The sequence below is a fragment of the Diplotaxodon limnothrissa genome, linkage group LG16 (genome assembly GCF_057381915.1).
Source record: "Diplotaxodon limnothrissa isolate DT_005_m linkage group LG16, D_limnothrissa_male_GT1.1, whole genome shotgun sequence".
NCBI lineage: Eukaryota > Metazoa > Chordata > Actinopteri > Cichliformes > Cichlidae > Diplotaxodon > Diplotaxodon limnothrissa.
Genome location: NC_140611.1, coordinates 9,542,920 through 9,564,231, shown reverse-complemented (window position 1 = coordinate 9,564,231; position 21,312 = coordinate 9,542,920). Strand labels below are relative to the sequence as shown.

Here is a 21,312-nt window from a genome sequence, read left to right as displayed (position 1 = left end):
TCTTCAGCTGCCTCGTCTGGTCCAGCCGCTGCTTCGGTCTCGTCTGGTCCAGCCGCTGCTTCGGTCTCGTCTGGTGCTGCGACGGCCACGCCACCTTCGGGTCCCAAACTGCCGCCTCGACATCGGCGGTCATCTGCCAGGCCGCTGGTGGAGCGTCATCGTCAACATGGACGACCTCCTAGACGCCGCCGTTGCCGTCCGCACGGTCGGCCGCCTGACTTGTGTCATCGCCGCCGTTGCCGTCCGCACGGTCGGCCGCCTGACTTGTGTCATCGCCGCCGCTGCCGTCCGCACGGTCGGCCCCCTGAGCGGTTTCCCTGTTGCCGCCGCTGCCGTCCGCACGGTCGGCCCCCTGAACGGTTTCCCTGTTGCCGCCACTGCCGTGTGCACGGTCGGTCCCCTGAACGGTTTCCCTGTTGCCGCCGCTGCCGTGTGCACGGTCGGCCCCCTGAACTGCCTCCACGTTGACCCAGCGTTTTGTTTTGTGATTATTTCCCTCTGTCTAGTTATTCTGTGTCCTCCCCCCTTGTGTCCGGTTCGGGTTCTAGATTTCCTGTTTTGTTCTGAAAGTCTGTGTCTGTTGTCATTGTGTTCAGCTTGTGTCCTCCAGTCATCATGTGTATTCAGATCAGCTGTTCTTCCCTCCTGTGTGCGATTACCTGATTACCTTGTGTGTGTATATTTAGTGGGTGTCGGTCTGTGTTTGTTGTCGGCTCGTCTGCGTTCATCCATGTATCACTGCGTTAATCTACATTCATCTGCGTTCTATGGTGTTCCTGTCTCTGCGTCTCTCTGCCCCGCACCCCTTTGTATGGTCCCAGGTTTGTCACTTAGTTTCTCCCAGTTTAGGTTTCCGTTTATAATTACTCGTGCTTCATTGCCTGTTTTTGCCACTACCACCCTGTAAATAAAACGTCACTCGTATCATCAGTTTGCTGCATTTTGGGTCCTCCTTTTCCTCCACACCACACGGCTCCCTCCGCCAGCCGTGACAGGACCTATGGCTGACCTGTGTGAGGTGGTGAGAAGACCCAAACACAGGAGAAAAGGAACTACTTAGCAAAAAGCGAGCTGTTTATTTAGGCTGAACATTAAGGTACAAAAAAATCCCCCAACCAACCAAACAAACAAACAAACAAATAACCTAAACTGGGAAAATACTAGGGACATGGACCCTGAGAGACACAAAAACTGATGAGAAGAGACTCGGACAAGGGTCAAGAGGCCACTGAGAAAATTTATACACAAGGGGAAGAATAGACGAGTGGAGACAGCTGGGAAACACAGCAGAAACAAATAAGATATAATGAGAGACAAGGAGTATCGAAATAAAACAGCAAGTAGCACGAACATATGAACGTCACACTAGGACAGGGATTAGGGAACACTGCAACATGACAGACTAGAGAGACAAGGACAAAACACAAAAAGAGAGGAACATGGGAACAGGTAAGAGAGACAAAACACAGAGATATGAGTAAGACCTAGAGCGAGAGAAATAGAGAGAGACCGCGAGAGAGGGAGAGTGATAGACAGAGAGAGAGAGAGAGAAAGAGAGAGAGAATGAGGGTCACACAGAGAGGCAAAGTGAGCAAGACAGAGCGAGAGAGCGAGAGAGTGACACAAGGAGGTACACTAAAATGGAGACAAGACACTGAGGACAAGACAGACTGAGAAAAGCTAAAGTAAACTAAATACCCTAAAATAAACCTGAATCAACAGGGATAAACTGCATAATCAGAAGAATATAAGAACAAGAAAGATTAAAGATTAAATTACCAAAAATCATCCCACAGATGTAATATTATCTACAGCTACTCTTAGTACCATTGATGTTAGGTTAGACTCTTTTTCTCTAATTGATCTTTCTGAGTTAAGTCATAATTACTTCCTCCAAACCATCAACGTGTCTTTTAGACCCCATTCCTACAAAACTGCTCAAAGAAGTCCTGCCATTAATTAATTATTTGATCTTAAATATGATCAACCTATCTCTAATAATCGGCTATGTACCACAGGCCTTCAAGGTGGCTGTAGTTAAACCTTTACTCAAAAAGCCATCTCTAGACCCAGCAGTCTTAGCTAATTATAGGCCAATCTCCAACCTTCCTTTCATATCAAAAATCCTTGAAAGAGTAGTTGTCAAACAGCTAACAGATCATCTGCAGAGGAATGGTTTATTTGAAGAGTTTCAGTCAGGTTTCAGAGCTCATCACAGCACAGAAACAGCTTTAGTGAAGGTTACAAATGATCTTCTTGTGGCCTCTGACAGTGGACTCATCTCTGTGCTTGTCCTGCTAGACCTCAGTGCAGCGTTCGATACTGTCGACCATAATATCCTATTAGAGCGATTAGAACATACTGTAGGTATTACAGGTACTGCACTGCAGTGGTTTGTATCATATCTATCTAATAGACTCCAATTTGTTCATGTAAATGGAGAGTCCTCTTCACACACTGAAGTCAATTATGGAGTTCCACAGGGTTCAGTGCTAGGACCAATTCTGTTTAAATTATACATGCTTCCCTTAGGCAGCATCATTACAAGACATAGCATACATTTTCACTGCTATGCAGATGACACCCATGAAGCCATGAAGCCAGATAACACACACCAAAACTGCAGGAATGTCTTAAAGACATAAAGACCTGGATGGCCGCTAACTTTCTGCTTCTTAATTCAGATAAAACTGAAGTTATTGTACTCGGCCCTGAAAATCTTAGAAATATGGTATCTTACTCTGGATTCTTACTCTGGATGGCATTACCTTGGCCTCCAGTAATGCTGTGAGGAACCTTGGAGTCATTTTTGACCAGGACATGTCCTTCAACGCACATATTAAACAAATATGTAAGACTGCTTTCTTCCATTTGCGCAACATCTCTAAAATTAGAAATATCCTGTCTCAGAGTGACGCTGAAAAACTAGTTCATGCATTTATTACTTCCAGGCTGGACTACTGCAATTCATTATTATCAGGATGTCCAAAAAACTCCCTGAAAAGCCTTCAGCTAATCCAAAATGCTGCAGCAAGAGTGCTGACAGGGACTAGAAAGAGAGAGCATATTTCTCCTGTTTTGGCTTCCCTTCATTGTCTTCCTGTTAAATACAGAATTGAATTCAAAATCCTGCTCCTCACATACAAGGTCTTAAATAATCAGGCCCCATCTTATCTTAATGACCTTCTAGTACCATATCACCCTATTAGAGCACTTCGCTCTCACTCTGCAGGCCTACTTGTTGTTCCTAGAGTATTTAAAAGTAGAATGGGAGGGAGAGCCTTCAGTTTTCAGGCCCCTCTTCTGTGGAATCAGCTTCCAGTTTGGATTCGGGAGACAGACACTATCTCTACTTTTAAGATTAGGCTTAAAAATTTCCTTTTTGCTAAAGCATATAGTTAGGGCTGGACCAGGTGACCCTGAATCCTCCCTTAGTTATGCTGCAATAGACGTAGGCTGCCGGGTTTTCCCATGATGCATTGAGTTTTTCCTTTCCAGTCACCTTTCTCACTCACTATGTGTTAATAGACCTCTCTGCATTGAATCATCCATCCATCTTCATCCGCTTTATCCGGGGCCGGGTCGCGGGGGCAGCAGCCTAAGCAAAGAGGCCCAGACCTCCCTCTCCCCAGCCACCTCCTCCAGCTTATCCGGGGGAATACCAAGGCGTTCCCAGGCCAGCCGAGAGATGCATTGAATCATATCTGTTATTAACCTCTGTCTCTCTTCCATAGCATGTCTTTATGCTGTTTTCCTTCTCCCACCCCAACCGGTCGCAGCAGATGGCCGACCCTCCCTGAGCCTGGTTCTGCCGGAGGTTTCTTCCTGTTAAAAGGGAGTTTTTCCTTCCCACTGTCACCAAAGTACTTGCTCATAGGGGGTCATATGATTGTTGGGTTTTTCTCTGTATTTATGAAGCGCCTTGAGGCGACTTTTGTTGAATTGAATTGAATTGAATTGAAAGCTAAACTAAGAAACTGTTGAGGGCTTTTTTATGAGAGAGAAGACAATATGCTCCAATTTTAAGTTTTCACAATTTATCATCGAAATATTTAGAATTTTTAATTGTTTTACATGGCGCCATGGATCTCCTTTCTCTGGCTCAGAGACAAAGGCACTGTGCCAGGGCGGTATACACTTTTATGAATCAAAGAAACTGAATGTTAACATGATTGGTCAAATGAGCTGAGAGTGGCCTTAGGTCTCATACCAGCTCATGTTTCTTCTTCTGCAGCTCTCTGGGCATCTCGCTATATGGAGACGCCCTTTTGCAGGCAACACCCTCGTTACCATGACAACCACCTCTTATGCTCTGGTCAGGCCTGTAGAGTTAAAGAAGGGGTGTAGAGTGCATGCCATAACAACAGATTTATGATCAATGCCACATTCCTGTGAGGGTTTGTGAGGAAGTGCTGTATCTGATAGTATCAGAGTAACACTCTACTTCCAAAACTTACCTACAATACACTCTATACAGTATGGAAAAAAACAGAAATTTGCAATGCCAATCATGAGGTATTAGCCCTAAAGCAAACAAACATTTGATATGTTTCTCATGTTCTATTGTGAGTAAAATATGGGTTTATGAGAATGGCAAATTATTAAATTCTGTTTTGTTTTGTTTTTTTGTTTTTTACATTTTACACAGTGTCCCCAGTTTTTGTAACTGGGATTGTACTTTTCAAGATTGTTTTTCTACATACATCTGTTTGGTTTATAACCCACAGAGAACAATAATATGTGACAAGAGATGAAGATGCAGGGCCTTAAGCAACAGTTATAAAGTGTTACTACTTATTCCATCTATGTTGCACTTGTAGCATATTGCAAATAAGAATCAGTAATAAAGTAAAAATGAAAAAATATGAAAAAGTTGAAAAACATTTATCTGAAAATGGATCATGTTGATCATCCATGTTGATTGATGAAAATATATAATTAACACCTCCATTTTTGAGAGCATTCTTTATTTACAGCATTTTTTTCTCACCTGCCTGAAACTTTTGCACAGTACTATATATATATATATATATATATATATATATATATATATATATATATATATATAGAGAGAGAGAGAGAGAGAGAGAGAGAGAGAGGTAGCAATTGATTAACTAAATTAACTAAATTATTTTTTGCGCTTACAACCCACAATAGTAAAAGATAACCTGTGACAAAAAAGAAGGAAAAATGTGAAACGCAGGCATATGAGCTGCTTAGACTTCAAACATTACCAGCAAGAGTTTAAGAAATTGTTTATCTTTGTTTTATGACCATTATGTTTATCGTCTTGTTGTCAGTAGAAGGACAGAGATCAACGTTTATATAAATGTTGATCTCTGTCCTTCTATCTTGCATGTCAAATCAGAGATAAGAAACTCTTTTAACTAACTCACATTACAATGAAATCCCATACATTTGATAATGGTGCAGTAATACCAGTGTTGTTAAACCTGACACAACAACATCTTGATGTGTTTAAAAATTTCATTCACTTTGAGTCCATATATGATTGGATTTAAAAGAGGATGGAATAAAATTGACTGAAACGTCAATGTCAAGCGTACAGTGTTTGATAGATCAGATTCCAGTCTAACTATAATTATATCAAAGAAAAAAAAACAGGAAAAGTTGATTAACACCAGCAAGTGGGGTAAACATGTCTCACAAATGACACTGCAATCTCAAAAGCAGGTATAAGCCAAGCTAAAATCACACATACATAAATAGTTATTCTATTCATAATAACTGGATATTGCAGGGGTTTGCATATAGACACATACCTGTCATATGCCATTGCTGCCAACAGTAAAAACTCTGACACAGCTGAGGTGTAATATGAGAATCCTTGGAAGAGACAGAGTGGATACGATATAGTCTGTTTTTCAGACAAAACATCAGATAAGAGCTTCGGATAGATAATCATGCTGTAAAGAACAGAGTTGATTAACAAAGCTGCAATAAAAATATACATTGGCTCATGAAGGTTTTTGCAAGTCCAAATAAGGTACACTATAATGGAATTAAAGCAGAGTATCAGAATATATAATGTGAATATAACCACAAAATAAAGATATCTGTATTTGTGCAATTCTGCAAACCCACCAAGAGTTAACAATGTTACATTTAATTCAACATCCATTAAATAAACAATGCTTTAAAGTACTGTAGTAATATATTTCCTGCACTGAACTAAGAAGGTAAGTAATTGACTCTGTTTTGTGGCTTTGTTTTATCAGAAAACCTTCCATCCTCTATGGGACTCATTAAGTTCTCTACTAACATGTAAACAACTTCAGGGAATCTGACGATTTGACGTTTAGTCCTATGCACTTCATTTTGTTTGCCCATCCATTTGTTTTAAATCCCTGGAACTAGTATAGGATTAGTATAAAAGCAAAGAAAAAAAAAACACGGAAACCACGGAAACCACTACTGCCTTCACACTACATTTTCTCAAGTCTCAAGCTTATCGCGTTCAGTCATCCTCGTGTTGTTAACACTTGATATAGCTATATCTATCACTACAATCATCTCCCTCTGCTTTTCGACCACTATTATCTCTGGCTGGATAGCCATCACCAGTTTGTCTGTCTATATTAGGAATCCCCACACTTAGCTTGGTCATTTTCAGCTACCTTGGGTGATGACCTCTGGACTTCAAGGACATATGCTGCACAAATGTTAATTGGTATACTTGTCCTGCCTGCTAGCATCTTGCACTCTACTCTTATGTGCTGGAGTGTTTCAGGCCAGTCTGCCAGGGGTCTTACCCGGTGTGGTAGAACTAAGGTCATGTCCAAATTCATGGGCTGCATCCTCCTGAGGACCTTCGCGGTCTACGTGGGCCGGGTCCTCAGAAGGTCGGGTAGGCCGGAAGTAAACGGCTGGGGAAATTGGACGGTCTAGGCTTCTGATTAGCGTCACCGCTATCTCGGTGGAGTTTAATAAACTCGGCCGTCTGCTCCTTGCTATCTAAAATATAACAGGACACTGGCGGAAATTCTCGACTGTCTCATACTTCTGTTTAATCAGTTTTCTGTTTGATGTTTATTCAGCTGTGTAAAAAACAAGGAGGAAACCACCAGGGGATTAATAAAGTTTTATTCTAGCTAATCTAATCTAATACCTTTAATCTCAGCCAAACCGATTGACTCACGAACAAATAAAACACTGAAAAAAGCCCAGCAATAAAATTTTTAGGTTGTCTAAGTGACTTATATATTACGTTTAACCTGAGTAGTGAAAGTCTGCGGTGATCTGAAAATGATGTGCCGGGAGTTGTGCCGTTCTCGGCCGCATCAGTAACCCTCGAGCTCCCGGCTAGCTATCGAGCTGGTGGGTAGCAGACGTCTCCGAAAACGTCGAAGCACTTTTGCAAATATGCGATATCTTGATAAACCGAGCAGATATTTGATGTTTACACAGCTACTTTCTTGCCTGAAAATATGTTAAAAGTTTATTTTGTGACCCAGAAAGATTAGTAAGAGTAATTTTAAAACTTAGTAACGACCGCCATTGTTGGAAACTGGAGTTTGGCTGTGATATGGTAGGCCACGAAGGACACACCCGACCCATCCTTCAAATTCGGGAAAAAGGAGGACGCATTTGTCGGCTGCATTCGGAGGAGTCTACGAATTTGGACAGCCTTCGGCACGTCGCTGCGACATAATTGGTCTACAAATGCGGCCTCAGGAGGATGCAGCCCATGAACTTGGACACGACCTAAGTGTTTATGGATCTTTTGCTTAGAGCTTGTTCTTGTGCTGCCATGATTCATACCTCTATGTTTTGTCTTTCAGTCCAGCCTCGTCCAGCCACTGATAGGATTTCTGGATGTCAGCCATGTCTTCTATCTGCCGGTGGTACATACTGTGCAGGGATCTGTCCTTCCATGATTGTTCGTCTCCTTGCTCCTCTTCTCTCTCAGGTTTCTGCAGGTGTTGATTGCCCAGGTATTGTTCTTCTCATTCAGCTCCTTACAACTTGCCATACTCTCTGCAAATATTTGGTTGTTGCAGCTTTCCTAATTGCCTCTTTATGGTTTCCATTTGGTAAATGGTGAATGAGCTGATTCTTATATAGCACATTTCTACTTTTCTGGAGCACTCAAAGTGCTTTAATACAACATGCCACATTCACCCATTCACACGAGCACTTTCCTCTGGATGCAACATAGAGCAACTTAGGGTTAATATCTTGCTCAGGGATTTTTGGCATGCAGACTGGGGGACCCAAATTAAAATACCAACCTTCTGATCAGTAGAGGACTTGCTCTACCTCCTGAGCTACTGCCAACCAATTTTCCTGTGGGACTCCCAGGTACTTGTAGCTATCCTCGATGTCTGCAGTGTTGCCTTCTTATAGTGCAGTCCCCTCAGTTCTGACTACTGTCCCACTCTTAGTTACCATCCAACTACACTTCTCCAGTCCGAATGATATTGTGCTATCATGTCTGTAGATCCTAATGGTGTGGATAACTGAACTGATGTCTTATTCACTCCTGGCATATAACTTGATATCATTCATGTAGGTAGTAGAGGATGGTTGACAATGGCTTCATTCCATTGTCAGTATATGGAGCTAGTCTTGTTGATGAGCTTATCGAGGGGTTCAGGCTTATGCTGAACAGTAGTGGGGACAAAAAATCTACTTGGTAAATCCTGAATTTGATGGTGACTTGTACAATTAACTTAATTAAATTAATGAGATATAGGTTTAAATAGTTTAGTGGGGATGTGGTCAAGTAAATAAACTGTAAGATCATGAGAGGTTCAAAGAATTAAAGACATTTGGATTTGTGGTATAAGAGAAAGAGTTTTCCAGGTCTCTTGGAAACCACACATTACTTATGTTAGGGGGAAACTGGCATGGGAAAAATAAAGCAAATCTTGAATCAGAAAACACTGCACATATTATACTGTGCTTTACTATTACCTTATATGAGCTATTGTGTAGCGGTCTGGTGAAACACATGCAAAAGTAATACACAAACAATAATTATAAAGCAGACAAGACAGGGCAATTAGATTAATAAATAATGCAGGGTACCTGTACCACGTTCCCACGCTACCTTCCTGGCGAAAACGTCATCGTCACAGGGGTAAACAAAGCAGTCAGCTGGTGAAGGTAAAGGTTTCTCTAAGGATTTGTTCTGCTGTTTTCCAACCAGGGCATGGATTATTCCCAAGATTGTTTGTGTCTTGGCATTTCCTGGATCCTCTTGATGCCTGCTTGGTGCCTGTGGTCAGCTTTGATCATGGTCCTCAGCCTCACTGCCCATGCCCTCCCAGGCTAAACCTCCGCTGTGAACATTATTGAAACCTGAGATCGCTGCGTCTGGTTTCTCAACTTACTGAACCCCGTGCTGCAGCTCCAGCTCCTGCAGCGATTGGCCTGGTAAATGCCAGATCCCTTTAAACAAAACTTTTATTCTTCTGGACTTTTTCAGTTCCCATGATCTGGATTCTCTGTGTGTGACTGAGGCGTGTTGGTGAGTCCAGTGCTCTATCTGAACTTTTAGAAAGAAAAAATACTGGGCTAATATGACATTTGTTTATACAGGGATATGCATGTTAATGTGATCCCTGTCCCTGCTTTGTATTTGCCAGTTGTGTTATCTGGGGGTCACATTTTGTAACTTTAAGGAGCACACAGGTCTCTGAGTGTCCGGCAGTCAGACGGCAACGGGAGGCGCTAAGGACACTCTTCATGTGAGAGAAAATTGGCTCACACAGATAGGTAAAGCCAAATACTGTCAATAGGGCCTGTGCAATGTTCTTAAGACAGTTAAACTTGTCTGGTAGTGATGTCCAGCAAGTGAAGATGCAAGCTCCAGGTTCACGCGCAGCTGTGGATTCTAGCTGTGTTCGTAGTTCTGCGAACTTTGTCACCCACACAGTCGAGCTTTTCAGTTCAATCAGCTGCATTTCCATGTCATCTGTGTCTAGCCATTTAAAAAGAGACAAATCCAGCTGCTCATTAAAGCTTTCTGGCTTGATAAGAAAAGAAAACATCGGTCCATACACCTGAAAGTCCAGAAAACCCGTTCAGAATTCTTTCTTGAGTCTTTGGACGTACCCGTGTATTTCCGAGGTGCTGATGCTGCGCTGAGCGGACAGCTCCCTGAGGCGTTTGAAGTAGCAGAACGTGGAAGTTTCAACATTGCTGGAAAAAACTGCCAGTTTTTGAACGAAAGCTTCCCACGTGTCACGCATATCTAAAACAGTTTGTCCGGATCCCTGCAGTTTGACATTAAACTCGTTGAGGTGTCCCGTTATATCAGCGAGAAAGAAAAAATTTTCAACCCACTTCTCATCTTGGAGTTCGGAATGGCTTTGCCCCTTTTTTGCCAGGAATTTTTTTACCACATCAAAACAATCCACAAATCATTCCAGATCCTTTCTACAGCTAAGCCATCTGACAGCACAGTGGAGCGGGATGTCTTTGCATGAGCTATCCAGCTCCTCGAGCAGAGACTGGAATTGGCGGTGAGTCAAAGGAGATCGCTTAACTATAAAGTTCACGACTTTTGCCACTGTGGGCATGACGTCATGAAGATCTGAATTTGAAATCTTGGAACACAGGTTTTCTTGGTGTATTATACAGTGTAGTTTCATGATGGGATCGCCAACTTGTTCCTCAATTAAGGTAACAGCGCCCCTGTGTTTCTCAACCACAGCTGGCGCACCATCAGTTGTCACAGCAAAAATCTTTGTAATGTCAATGCCTTGCTCATCAAAACACTCCTTAAAAACTTTGGCAATATCCTCACCTCGCGTTGTTTCAGGCATCGGGGTTAAACAGAAGAGTTCCTCTTGTACTGCCACATCACAGTATCTTACCATAACAGCCAAACGTGGAATGTCATTGATATCAACGCTTTCGTCCAAAGCTACACCAAACACCTGGGCTTCTCTCAAACCAGCTGTTTGTTGGGCTCTGACATTGTCACCCATTTCCTGGATACGTCGTTCCACAGTTCTGGCTGATGCAGGTATGTCTTGTATCCTTGCTTTAATTGCATCTTTGTTTGGAAGCCCATTAAATAACACTTCTGAGCTTGAGAGAAAAGTCTCCTTAACAAATTCTCCGTCTGTAAACGGTTTTCCATGTTTAGCAATACAGTGTGCAATACGATAACTTGCTTCAGTTCCATGATGTTTTGCAGCTGTAAAAACTTTTAGAGTACTTGCTTGCTTCTCATATCTTGACACAGACGTGTAATTGATTCAACTTTCTCTGCCTCATCCTTGAAGGTTTTTTGATGTTTCGTCTCAAAATGTCGTTTAACACTGGAAGTCCGGCAAACAACACTCTCGAGGCAAAGGGCACATACAGCACGATCTTTCTGTTGCGCAAAACCCTAGTCTTCTCTCCAAATTGGCATAAAAGACCAGGGATCGTCTTTTTTAGCTCGCTTCGATATAATTCACAGAACTGGCTACATCCCTCTCGTCTGTGTAATTTTTAGCCAGTTACAAGTAAAACAAGGAGGTGGGGCTGTTAGCTTAGATACTGTCATTAAGACTGTCATTAGCTGTATTGTCATTAGCTCTGTGTGAACTAATTTGTGATGTGCATTGGTGGCCCAGCCGTAGATATTTATTTTTAAATACACCTTCTCAGATTATTTCACTGCATGCTGCGCCATCACTTAACCCTTCGCGTGTCAGCTGTGGCACACGTGCCCAGGGTTGCCTGGTGTAGCTGAAGGAAGTCATCTAGCAATTGGTCATGTGGTCAGCTGTAGACTAGTGCATGTTTTTTTATTTGGCTCTCAGCTCTTATCTTCTGAGCTCTCCTGCCCCTATCTTCCCTGCTTAGCTTCTTATGTCCTTGTCTTGTCTTGTGTTTTTTCTTATTTTTCCCTGGAACACTCTCTCACAGTCTGTTCTCTAAAACCTAAAAGAGGAATTATGGATTTGATCAACTGGTCTCTGAATGCAATTGACACCCCTTCTCAACGAGAATCTGGGCTCAGGTGAGCCTGACTGCTGAAGATATCTACCTATTCGGAACCATAATAACAGGGTTCTTGCTGATCGGAGCTGGCTTGGCCCTGGCTTATCGAAGAATTAAGGAAGTGGAACCAGCTGTTCAAACCCCCAAAAGGCTGCCCACTGGGATTGAAATGATGGGACGAGGCATGAGTTTCTCAAAATGGGCTCATTGAGTGCAGCACGGAGAAGATCTTGGAGAACGCACGGCTGCCGTGAATACTCAGAACAAGACATCTGAGTGAAAAACTGGATTACATCTGGAGGGGCTAGCTCGAATAACACCTTTGAGCGCAAATTCGATCACATCTTGGCGAAGTGCACTGCGGTCATGAGTTCTCAGAACCTGCTCTTTGAGCAAAAAGAATGACAACATCACAGAACGTAAGTTTGGATAACATCATAGAAAGCTCACGGCTCTCCAACGGCAGATTGAGAGACCAGTGTTGGACTGTTAGAACAGCTTTGAAATTCATATGAGTTGATCGCACTAAAGTAAAAACCATCATCACTTCATGCGGAGACCCCTTCGGCGCCAGCTGCGGCCTCAAGGCTGGAGCTGAACAAAACACCCTGATAACGACTGTGTTTAGACTGTTCCCCCCATTCCATGCAAGGCCACCTGGGTTGGCTGGAAGACTGTTTACTTATCCTGGCGGGGCGAAGGACACTGTTTCAGCTGAACTCTGGACACACACACACACACACACACACATACACTGATATGCACACATTGATCCCCCCTCCCTGTCCAAACGCCTTCGATGCTTGTGCTTGCGCCATTAGCGTGCTGCTTGCTGTAACCCTAATTTCCTTCGGGATTAATAAAGTATTCTGATTCTGATAAACAAGCCACAATGTGAGTGTGTGTTATCGATCCACTACAAATACTACTGCAACATTTCATGCTGAGAGACAGCAAAAGTGGTGAATGTTAGCCACTTCCTCTATCTCCAGCCCATGCAGGGGCCTATCCTTCCATGATGGTTCTTCTCCTTGCTCCTCTTCTTTCTTGAGTTTCTGCTGCCTGAAGTACTCACTAAGGAATTAACAACCCTAGTCTGTAACAAAGTCAGCAAAGAAGGATGTAAAGCTATAAAACTCCACTGTATTATTCACCAACAAGTACTCTGTGCTAAACATTTAAAATATGACCATGTTATGAAACTGGTGATAAAGGCTATTAATTATATTCGCTCCAAAGCCCTGTACAACCGCCAGTTTCAACAGCTTCTACTCAACATCCAGAATACGGAGATGTTGTGTATTATAATGACGTAAGATGGCTCAGTAGGAGGTCTGCACTGCAGCGGTTCTACTCTCTTATGGAGGAAATCGGACAATTCTTTTTTTGAATTTCACAGTTCTTATTTAAACAGCTGACTTTGAATTAAATCTAACATTAAAAAATAGTTAAATTCAGTAGGAAACATTTTCATAATATAACTGGTGAAATTCAAAATATACTGACAGCTCTCCAAGCAAGACTTCAGTATTAAATAAAACGGTCTAGTTATGAAGTTGAACTTTAATCTGAGCCAAAACCGATTTACTCAGGAACAAATCAAACACTGAAATAAACCAAACATTGACATTTAGAAGTTATCAGAGTGACTTATATATCATGTTTAACCCGAGAAGCGAAAGACCGTAGGGGGGTTGGGGGGGGGGGGGGGGGGTAGGGGGGTTGGGGGGTTGAAAATGATGTGCCTTGAGTCTGCGCCTTGACCACCTGGTCAGCTGGAGTGGGACAAAAAGTCAGTCTGGGCATTTTGACTAGAGACAGGCCCACCAGGTTTTATAGGAAAAACCATAAAGCCTTTGGATGAAAACAAACGCTGTTGTGACAGTGATGTACACTGTCTTGTTGGTATATACGTATGAGTTCTAAACAGTTTACATCATATGACTACTGAAGGACATCTCTTGATTTCACCTTCGTGTTTCCCTCTCACCAGATATCCAAACCGACATCATGACAAGCAGCTTTTACGGCTGTGGCTCCAGTAAACATCAGCTGATACTAGAAAGTAATATTAAATGAATTCTAACAACAGCTGATCAAGCTTAAACGCGCTGCTGTTGTTTAGCGCATGTTTTCATGTTCATTCCGTTTAGTCTAGCTTCCCCTGTCTCGTTATGGTTATTCCTATCAGTTGTGTGTGTCCTCATGTCCCTGTCATCCCTCTGTGTATTTAGGTCAGCGTCTCTCTCAGTTCGGTCCTCCCTCATGGCTCCGTGTCTCTCCCCGTGTTTCCCTAAGTAATTAGATTAGATTAGCATTAGAATTTCCCAGTTTAGTTTAGCATTGTCTTGTATCTTTTTTCCCCGTTCAGTAATAAAGCTGTATTTTGAGTTAAGTCCCGTTTTCCATGAGTTTGTGTTTGGGTCCTCTCCTGCCAGCACACAGACGTTTCATGACAGTCAAATGAGAAGCTTGGCTCCTAGTGGTCTGCAACACTGCAAAGTAAACACAGGTTCAGCATTACTGTTGCTGAGTACAGATTTTGATACTTTTAACTTATAAAGACAGCTTATATGGCAGAGAGCCGTGTGTCTTGATTTATCAAATAAATCATCATCAATTTGAAAATTCTGAGCACATTTTAATGACAACTAAATCACCTTCCACAAGAAATAGTTAACACAATAAAACAGACATAAAACAGACAAGTCAGCTTGCCATATATTTAGGAACTGGGTGTCTTTAAGACTTGGAATGTAAATGTAAGTGTCCAGGTGCCCAGGGCAGCTGTGGCTACAACTGTAGCTGCCTCCACCAGTGTGTGAATGTGTGTGTAAATGGGTGGATGACTGGGTGTGTAAAGCGCTTTGGGGTCCCTGGGGGGGACTAGTAAAGCGCTATACAAATACAGGCCATTTACCATTTTTACCATTTTTCTTCTTTTGGTCAACTTCTGTTGATTATTGTGCTATATAAATAAAGTAAACTTGACAGTCAACACAAAAAGGTTATTATATTCAGATATTTTTCATAATTCAAAATGGAGTAAACATGGGAATGACGGAATAGATTGCCTGAGTACAATTCAATGGCCCATCTTGGTGGAACGGAACCAAAGCTATGAGAGGGATTACAGCAGGACCCCTCGGAGCCAAGATGCTGGTGGTGGAGATAGCTTGAATGGAAAAGTGGGAGTGATAAAACTTAGATTTAGCTGGCAGCACCTGGGAATGCACAGATATGAATATTCACCTATATCTTGTCGTGGAACTTTTTAAAATAAAATGCAAACACTTGATGAGTGTCTTTGAAGTGAGTTTTATTCACGTTGCAGCAAGAGAGAGAGTCCAGTCTGAGTGTCTGTCCCACTATGCTTCAAATAAACATGTTATATATGTGTTATTGTCAGAAAAGGTGAGGAAACACTAAGGAAAAATACATTTCCATTACAATCTCTACACATTAAAATATCAACAGCTATGATGACTAATTGGGTTGTTATGATACTAGAATTTCGAACTCGATACATATTAACCAGGAAAATACTTGATACCATATTTGATATTATGGGGAAGATTCTGAACCCACCCTGCAATGACAAAAGTAATGGCAAAGATGTCATATCACTAAAAAAAAAAAAAAAAAAGTTTTAATTTTCATCTACTTTTCCCAATTATATATTTAGTTAGATCTGACAAAAGAAGAACTTAAGATTGAGTTTAGAAGTTTCATTTGTTTTACAAATTATTTATATAATTTAATTGCAGAATGTGAAGGTAGATTTTAGAACCTATCTGTTGTAAGGGTGTTAATATTTTTCATGAAATGGTAAAATATTGAACTTTCATTTCAAAACATTTGATATGTTTTTGATGTGCTATTGTTAATAATATTGTGGGTTTATGACATACATACATACATACATACATACATACAGTGGGGCAAAAAAGTATTTAGTCAGCCACCGATTGTGCAAGTTCCCCCACCTAAAATGATGACAGAGGTCAGTAATTTGCACCAGAGGTACACTTCAACTGTGAGAGACAGAATGTGAAAAAAAAAATCCATGAATCCACATGGTAGGATTTGTAAAGAATTTATTCGTAAATCAGGGTGGAAAATAAGTATTTGGTCAATAACAAAAACACAACTCAATACTTTGTAACATAACCTTTGTTGGCAATAACAGAGGTCAAACGTTTACTATAGGTCTTTACCAGGTTTGCACACACAGTAGCTGGTATTTTGGCCCATTCCTCCATGCAGATCTTCTCGAGAGCAGTGATGTTTTGGGGCTGTCGCCGAGCAACACGGACTTTCAACTCCCGCCACAGATCTTCTATGGGGTTGAGGTCTGGAGACTGGCTAGGCCACTCCAGGACTTTCAAATGCTTCTTACGGAGCCACTCCTTTGTTGCCCGGGCGGTGTGTTTTGGATCATTGTCATGTTGGAAGACCCAGCCTCGTTTCATCTTCAAAGTTCTCACTGATGGAAGGAGGTTTTGGCTCAAAATCTCACGATACATGGCCCCATTCATTCTGTCCTTAACACGGATCAGTCGTCCTGTCCCCTTGGCAGAAAAACAGCCCCATAGCATGATGTTTCCACCCCCATGCTTCACATTAGGTATGGTGTTCTTGGGATGCAACTCAGTGTTCTTCTTCCTCCAAACACGACGAGTTGAGTTTATACCAAAAAGTTCTACTTTGGTTTCATCTGACCACATGACATTCTCCCAATCCTCTGCTGTATCATCCATGTGCTCTCTGGCAAACTTCAGACGGGCCTGGACATGTACTGGCTTCAGCAGCGGAACACGTCTGGCACTGCAGGATTTGATTCCCTGCCGTTGTAGTGTGTTACTGATGGTGACCTTTGTTACTTTGGTCCCAGCTTTCTGCAGGTCATTCACCAGGTCCCCCCGTGTGGTTCTGGGATCTTTGCTCACCGTTCTCATGATCATTTTGACCCCACGGGATGAGATCTTGCGTGGAGCCCCAGATCGAGGGAGATTATCAGTGGTCTTGTATGTCTTCCATTTTCTGATGATTGCTCCCACAGTTGATTTTTTTCACACCAAGCTGCTTGCCTATTGTAGATTCACTCTTCCCAGTCTGGTGCAGGTCTACAATACTTTTCCTGGTGTCCTTCGAAAGCTCTTTGGTCTTGGCCATGGCGGAGTTTGGAGTCTGACTGTTTGAGGCTGTGGACAGGTGTCTTTTATACAGATGATGAGTTCAAACAGGTGCCATTCATACAGGTAACGAGTGGGGGACAGAAAAGCTTCTTACAGAAGACGTTACAGGTCTGTGAGAGCCAGAGATTTTCCTTGTTTGAGGTGGCCAAATACTTATTTTCCACCCTGATTTACGAATAAATTCTTTACAAATCCTACCATGTGGATTCATGGATTTTTTTTTTCACATTCTGTCTCTCACAGTTGAAGTGTACCTCTGGTGCAAATTACTGACCTCTGTCATCATTTTAAGTGGGGGAACTTGCACAATCGGTGGCTGACTAAATACTTTTTTGCCCCACTGTACATCTGTTTGGTTAATAACTCACACTGACCAATAAAATGTGACAAGTGGTGAAGATGCAGGTCCTTGGGCAACAGTTACAAAGTGTTACCACTTATTCCTTTAGTGGAGAATCTATGTTTCACTATGTTCCACTAGCATATCCTAAATAATATTTAGCAATAATGTAAAAATGAAGAAATACAAAAGTTTAAAAACATTAATCTGAAAATAGACTTAATTACCTATCATTTTACCTATGGCAGAATGGATATGTTTATGTTAAGACAACTGCATACATTTTTCATTAATTGCTTCCCAAAAGCTCCTAGGTTGTAACTTACCAAAACTCTGCAGCTCTGAAACTGTAGGTATTACGTTCAGATGAGCATTGTACTGAGTACAGCAACATACAACTTGAAAAAACTAAAAAAGAATTGTGTGAAATGAATTAAAACTAATGTCATTTATTTTGCTCATATACGTTTTCTTTAAAAAGATTGATTACTCTGTTAGACTTGTAATTATGAGAAACTAAAGAAAAACTTGTTGAGGAATAGTATATTTACAAAATAAACTTAGAACATGTTTGTCCTATTATCAGTATGGACTTAATACACCAACAGTAAATCATAGCAATAATTTATGAATAATTAAATAAGTAAAAATGACATTTTTATGTTTTACTTTTTGATTATGTTAAAAAGTGTTTTCAGTAATTTCAGCAAACTGATTACATAACAATTAAGGCACATTAGCATTGATAGTTAATACACGATGATTCTGGCATGACAAAAGAATCTTTTTAGCTGTTTAGAAATTTCCTTCATTTTGAGCCCATAAATGAATGGATTAAACAATGGATGATAGAGCACTATTTGTAATGTCATTAGTAATCGTGCAGCTTTTGGAAAATCTGATTCCACTCGAGCTATGCTTACATCATAGATACTTAAACAGGAAATACTGATTAAAACTAACAGATGGGGTAAACAGGTCTCTGCAGCTTTCTTCCTAATTTCTTTGCAACTTTGATATGAGATGATAAAAATGTTCGTATAAGTGAAAACTATGAAGAGCACAGGAAGTATTATAAGATCTATTAAAGCAACCACTCCAAATACAATAATTAATCTTGACTTTACACACAGAAGAGTGTAAACTGCATTATTACAAAATATTCCCTTTAAATTAAAGTTACACAATGTTGCTTCAGCACTCCCTATTGCTTGGATTGCAATATGAACAGCAGGTATAAGCCAAGATACGACCAGGAAAATGATCACAGTGGTTTTGTTCATGATAGTTGGATATTCAAGAGGTTTACAAATAGCCACATATCTGTCATAGGCCATGGCTGCCAAGAGAAAGAACTCTGAACTGCCTAAAGTGTAAAATATAAAAAACTGAAAGAGACAGGCTGAATATGTTATGACTTGTTTTTCAGATAAAAAGTCAATCAGAAGTTTTGGGTAAATAGTTGTGCTGTAAAGGAGACAGTTCAGCAGCAAAGCTGCAATGAAAATGTACATAGGCTCATGAAGGTTTTTATGAATCCAGATCACATACACGATGGTAGAATTACTGCATATTATTATAATGTATAATGTAAAGATAATACAAAAATAAACATATCTGTACTTGTTAACCTCAATGTATCCATCTAGAGTTACATATGTGGTATTTAACTCCTCATCCATGAATTAAAAAAAATGCTACAAAATAAATATATAGCAGCATAAAGATATCAGAACTTCAAATACAAGTACACTCATCAATCAAATGCTTATAGTGAATCATATGTATGTGGACTGAAGAAGAGTTTTATTGGTTTGCTTCAACCTTGAGGGAGCTGAACTGTGAAAGTCAGTTACATCATTGTTCAGCCTCTTTTACTTGAGGCTTTAGTAGTTAGAGCTAATGGATCATAAGTTGCAGCTAACAATGACAATGATCAGCCAACTTCTATTAATCTAGTATAGAATTTTAATAATGTAGCAAGATTTTATTGTTGAGTGTATCCTGGCTTTTTTGCACTCGGGTCCATATCTTATTTCATCAGGAGTTTTTATTTGGTTTCCAGTTTAGGTGGTGTGGTTTTATGCCTTGTGTACATTTTCAGTGAAAAAAAAACTTGGATAACTACCATACTAAATAATAATAATAATAAAAATAATAATTAAAAAAAAACTTTAACAAAAACAAGGACATCAAGCTTGTGCATTACGAATGTCTTTTCATACATTATTTTATTTATAGCCTATAAATAAAGCCTATATATAGCATACATGGAAAAAATTCCCCCGCTGACCCCTGCGGGCGGTCTATCCTTCAAGCTCCGGTCCTCTACCAGAGGCTTTGGAGTTTGAGGGTCCTGCACAGTATCTTAGCTGTTCCTAGGACTGCGCTCTTCTGGACAGAGATCTCCAATGTTGTTCCTGGGATCTGGTGGACCCACTCGCCTAGTTTGGGAGTCACCGCACCTAGTGCTCCGATTACCACTGGGACCACTGTTACCTTCACCCTTCACATTTTCTCAAGCTCTTCTCTGAGCCCTTGGTATTTCTCGAGCTTCTCGTGTTCCTTCTTTCTGATGTTGCTGTCATTGGGAACCGCTACCTCTATCAGAATCAGAATCAGAATACTTTATTAATCCCGAAGGAAATTAGGAATTATCACTATGGCCGTCTCCTTCTGTTTGTCTACCACCACTATGTCCGGTTGGTTAGCCACCACCATTTTGTCCATCTGCATCTGCATCTAAGTCCCACAGGAACTTAGCTCGGTCATTCTCCACCACCCTTGTGGGCGTCTCCCATTTTGACCTCAGGACTTTAACGCCATATTTGGCACAGATGTTTGTGTATACCATGCCAACCACTTGGTTATGGTGTTCCATGTATACCCTGCGTGCTAGCATCTTGCATCCTGCTGTTATGTGATGGATTGTCTCTGGAGCATCTTTACACAGCCTGCACATGGGGTCTTGCCTGGTGTGATAGACCCCAGCCTCTATCAGTCTTGTGCTCAGAGCTTGTTCCTGTGCTGCCATGATTAGTGCCTCTGTGCTGTCTTTTAGTCCAGCTTTGTCCAGCAACTGGTAGGATTTCTGGATGTCAGCCACTTCCTCTATCCTATTGTCCCTCTATGATGGTGCCTCCTCTTTCTCGGGTTTCTGCTGCCTGAGGTATTCCCTGAGCATGTGGTTGGTTAGGGCCATCTTCCTGATGTATTCATGGATGTTTGCTGCCTCATCCTGGACTGTGGTGCTGACACACCAGTCCTTGCTTTTGCTTAGCATACAGCCTCAGGGTGCTGGATTTGGGGTGAAACCCTCCATGCATGGTCAGAGTCTCCTGATCATGATGTCACTGGCTTCTATCTCCACCTTTGGCCAACTTATTATGCCAGCAGGGTACCTGATCAAGGGCAGGGCATAGGTGTTGATAGCCCAGATCTTGTTCTTACCATTCAGCTGACTCCTCAGGACTTGCCTGACCCTCTGCAGGTACTTGGTGGTTGCAGCTCTCCTAGCAGCCTCTTCATGGTTCCCATTTGCCTGTGAGATCTCCAGGTACTTGTAGCTGTCTTCAATGTTTGCAATGTTGCCTTCTGGTAGTTCCATCCCCTCAGTTCTGACTACCTTCCCTCTCTTTGTTATCATCCACTTTGTTCAAGACAGTCCAATGAAATCTAAAAACCATTGCATTCTTCAGTTATTCAGTTCTCACCCCACGCTGCCCAACTGAATCCAGTTCTGGGACTGATAGAGTATTACCACCCAGGAGCTCTGTGTTGGAAAATCCATGAGAAGACTTTAACAAAGAC

At 41.5% G+C, this 21,312-nt stretch overlaps 2 protein-coding genes across 2 annotated transcripts; both read right to left on the bottom strand.

Moving 5' to 3' along the window:
• Positions 1-5,635: 5,635 nt before the first annotated feature.
• Positions 5,636-6,142, bottom strand: LOC146615740 (olfactory receptor 10J4-like). The gene has a single exon (XM_085373822.1). It carries the CDS (start codon positions 6,140-6,142, stop codon positions 5,636-5,638), a length of 507 nt encoding a protein of 168 aa, XP_085229948.1.
• A 12,109-nt stretch (positions 6,143-18,251) lies between these two features.
• On the bottom strand, positions 18,252-19,193 carry LOC146615739 (olfactory receptor 13C2-like). The gene has a single exon (XM_085373695.1). The coding sequence runs from the start codon at positions 19,182-19,184 to the stop codon at positions 18,252-18,254; it is 933 nt and encodes a 310-aa protein (XP_085229821.1). The 5' UTR covers positions 19,185-19,193.
• Positions 19,194-21,312: the final 2,119 nt, after the last annotated feature.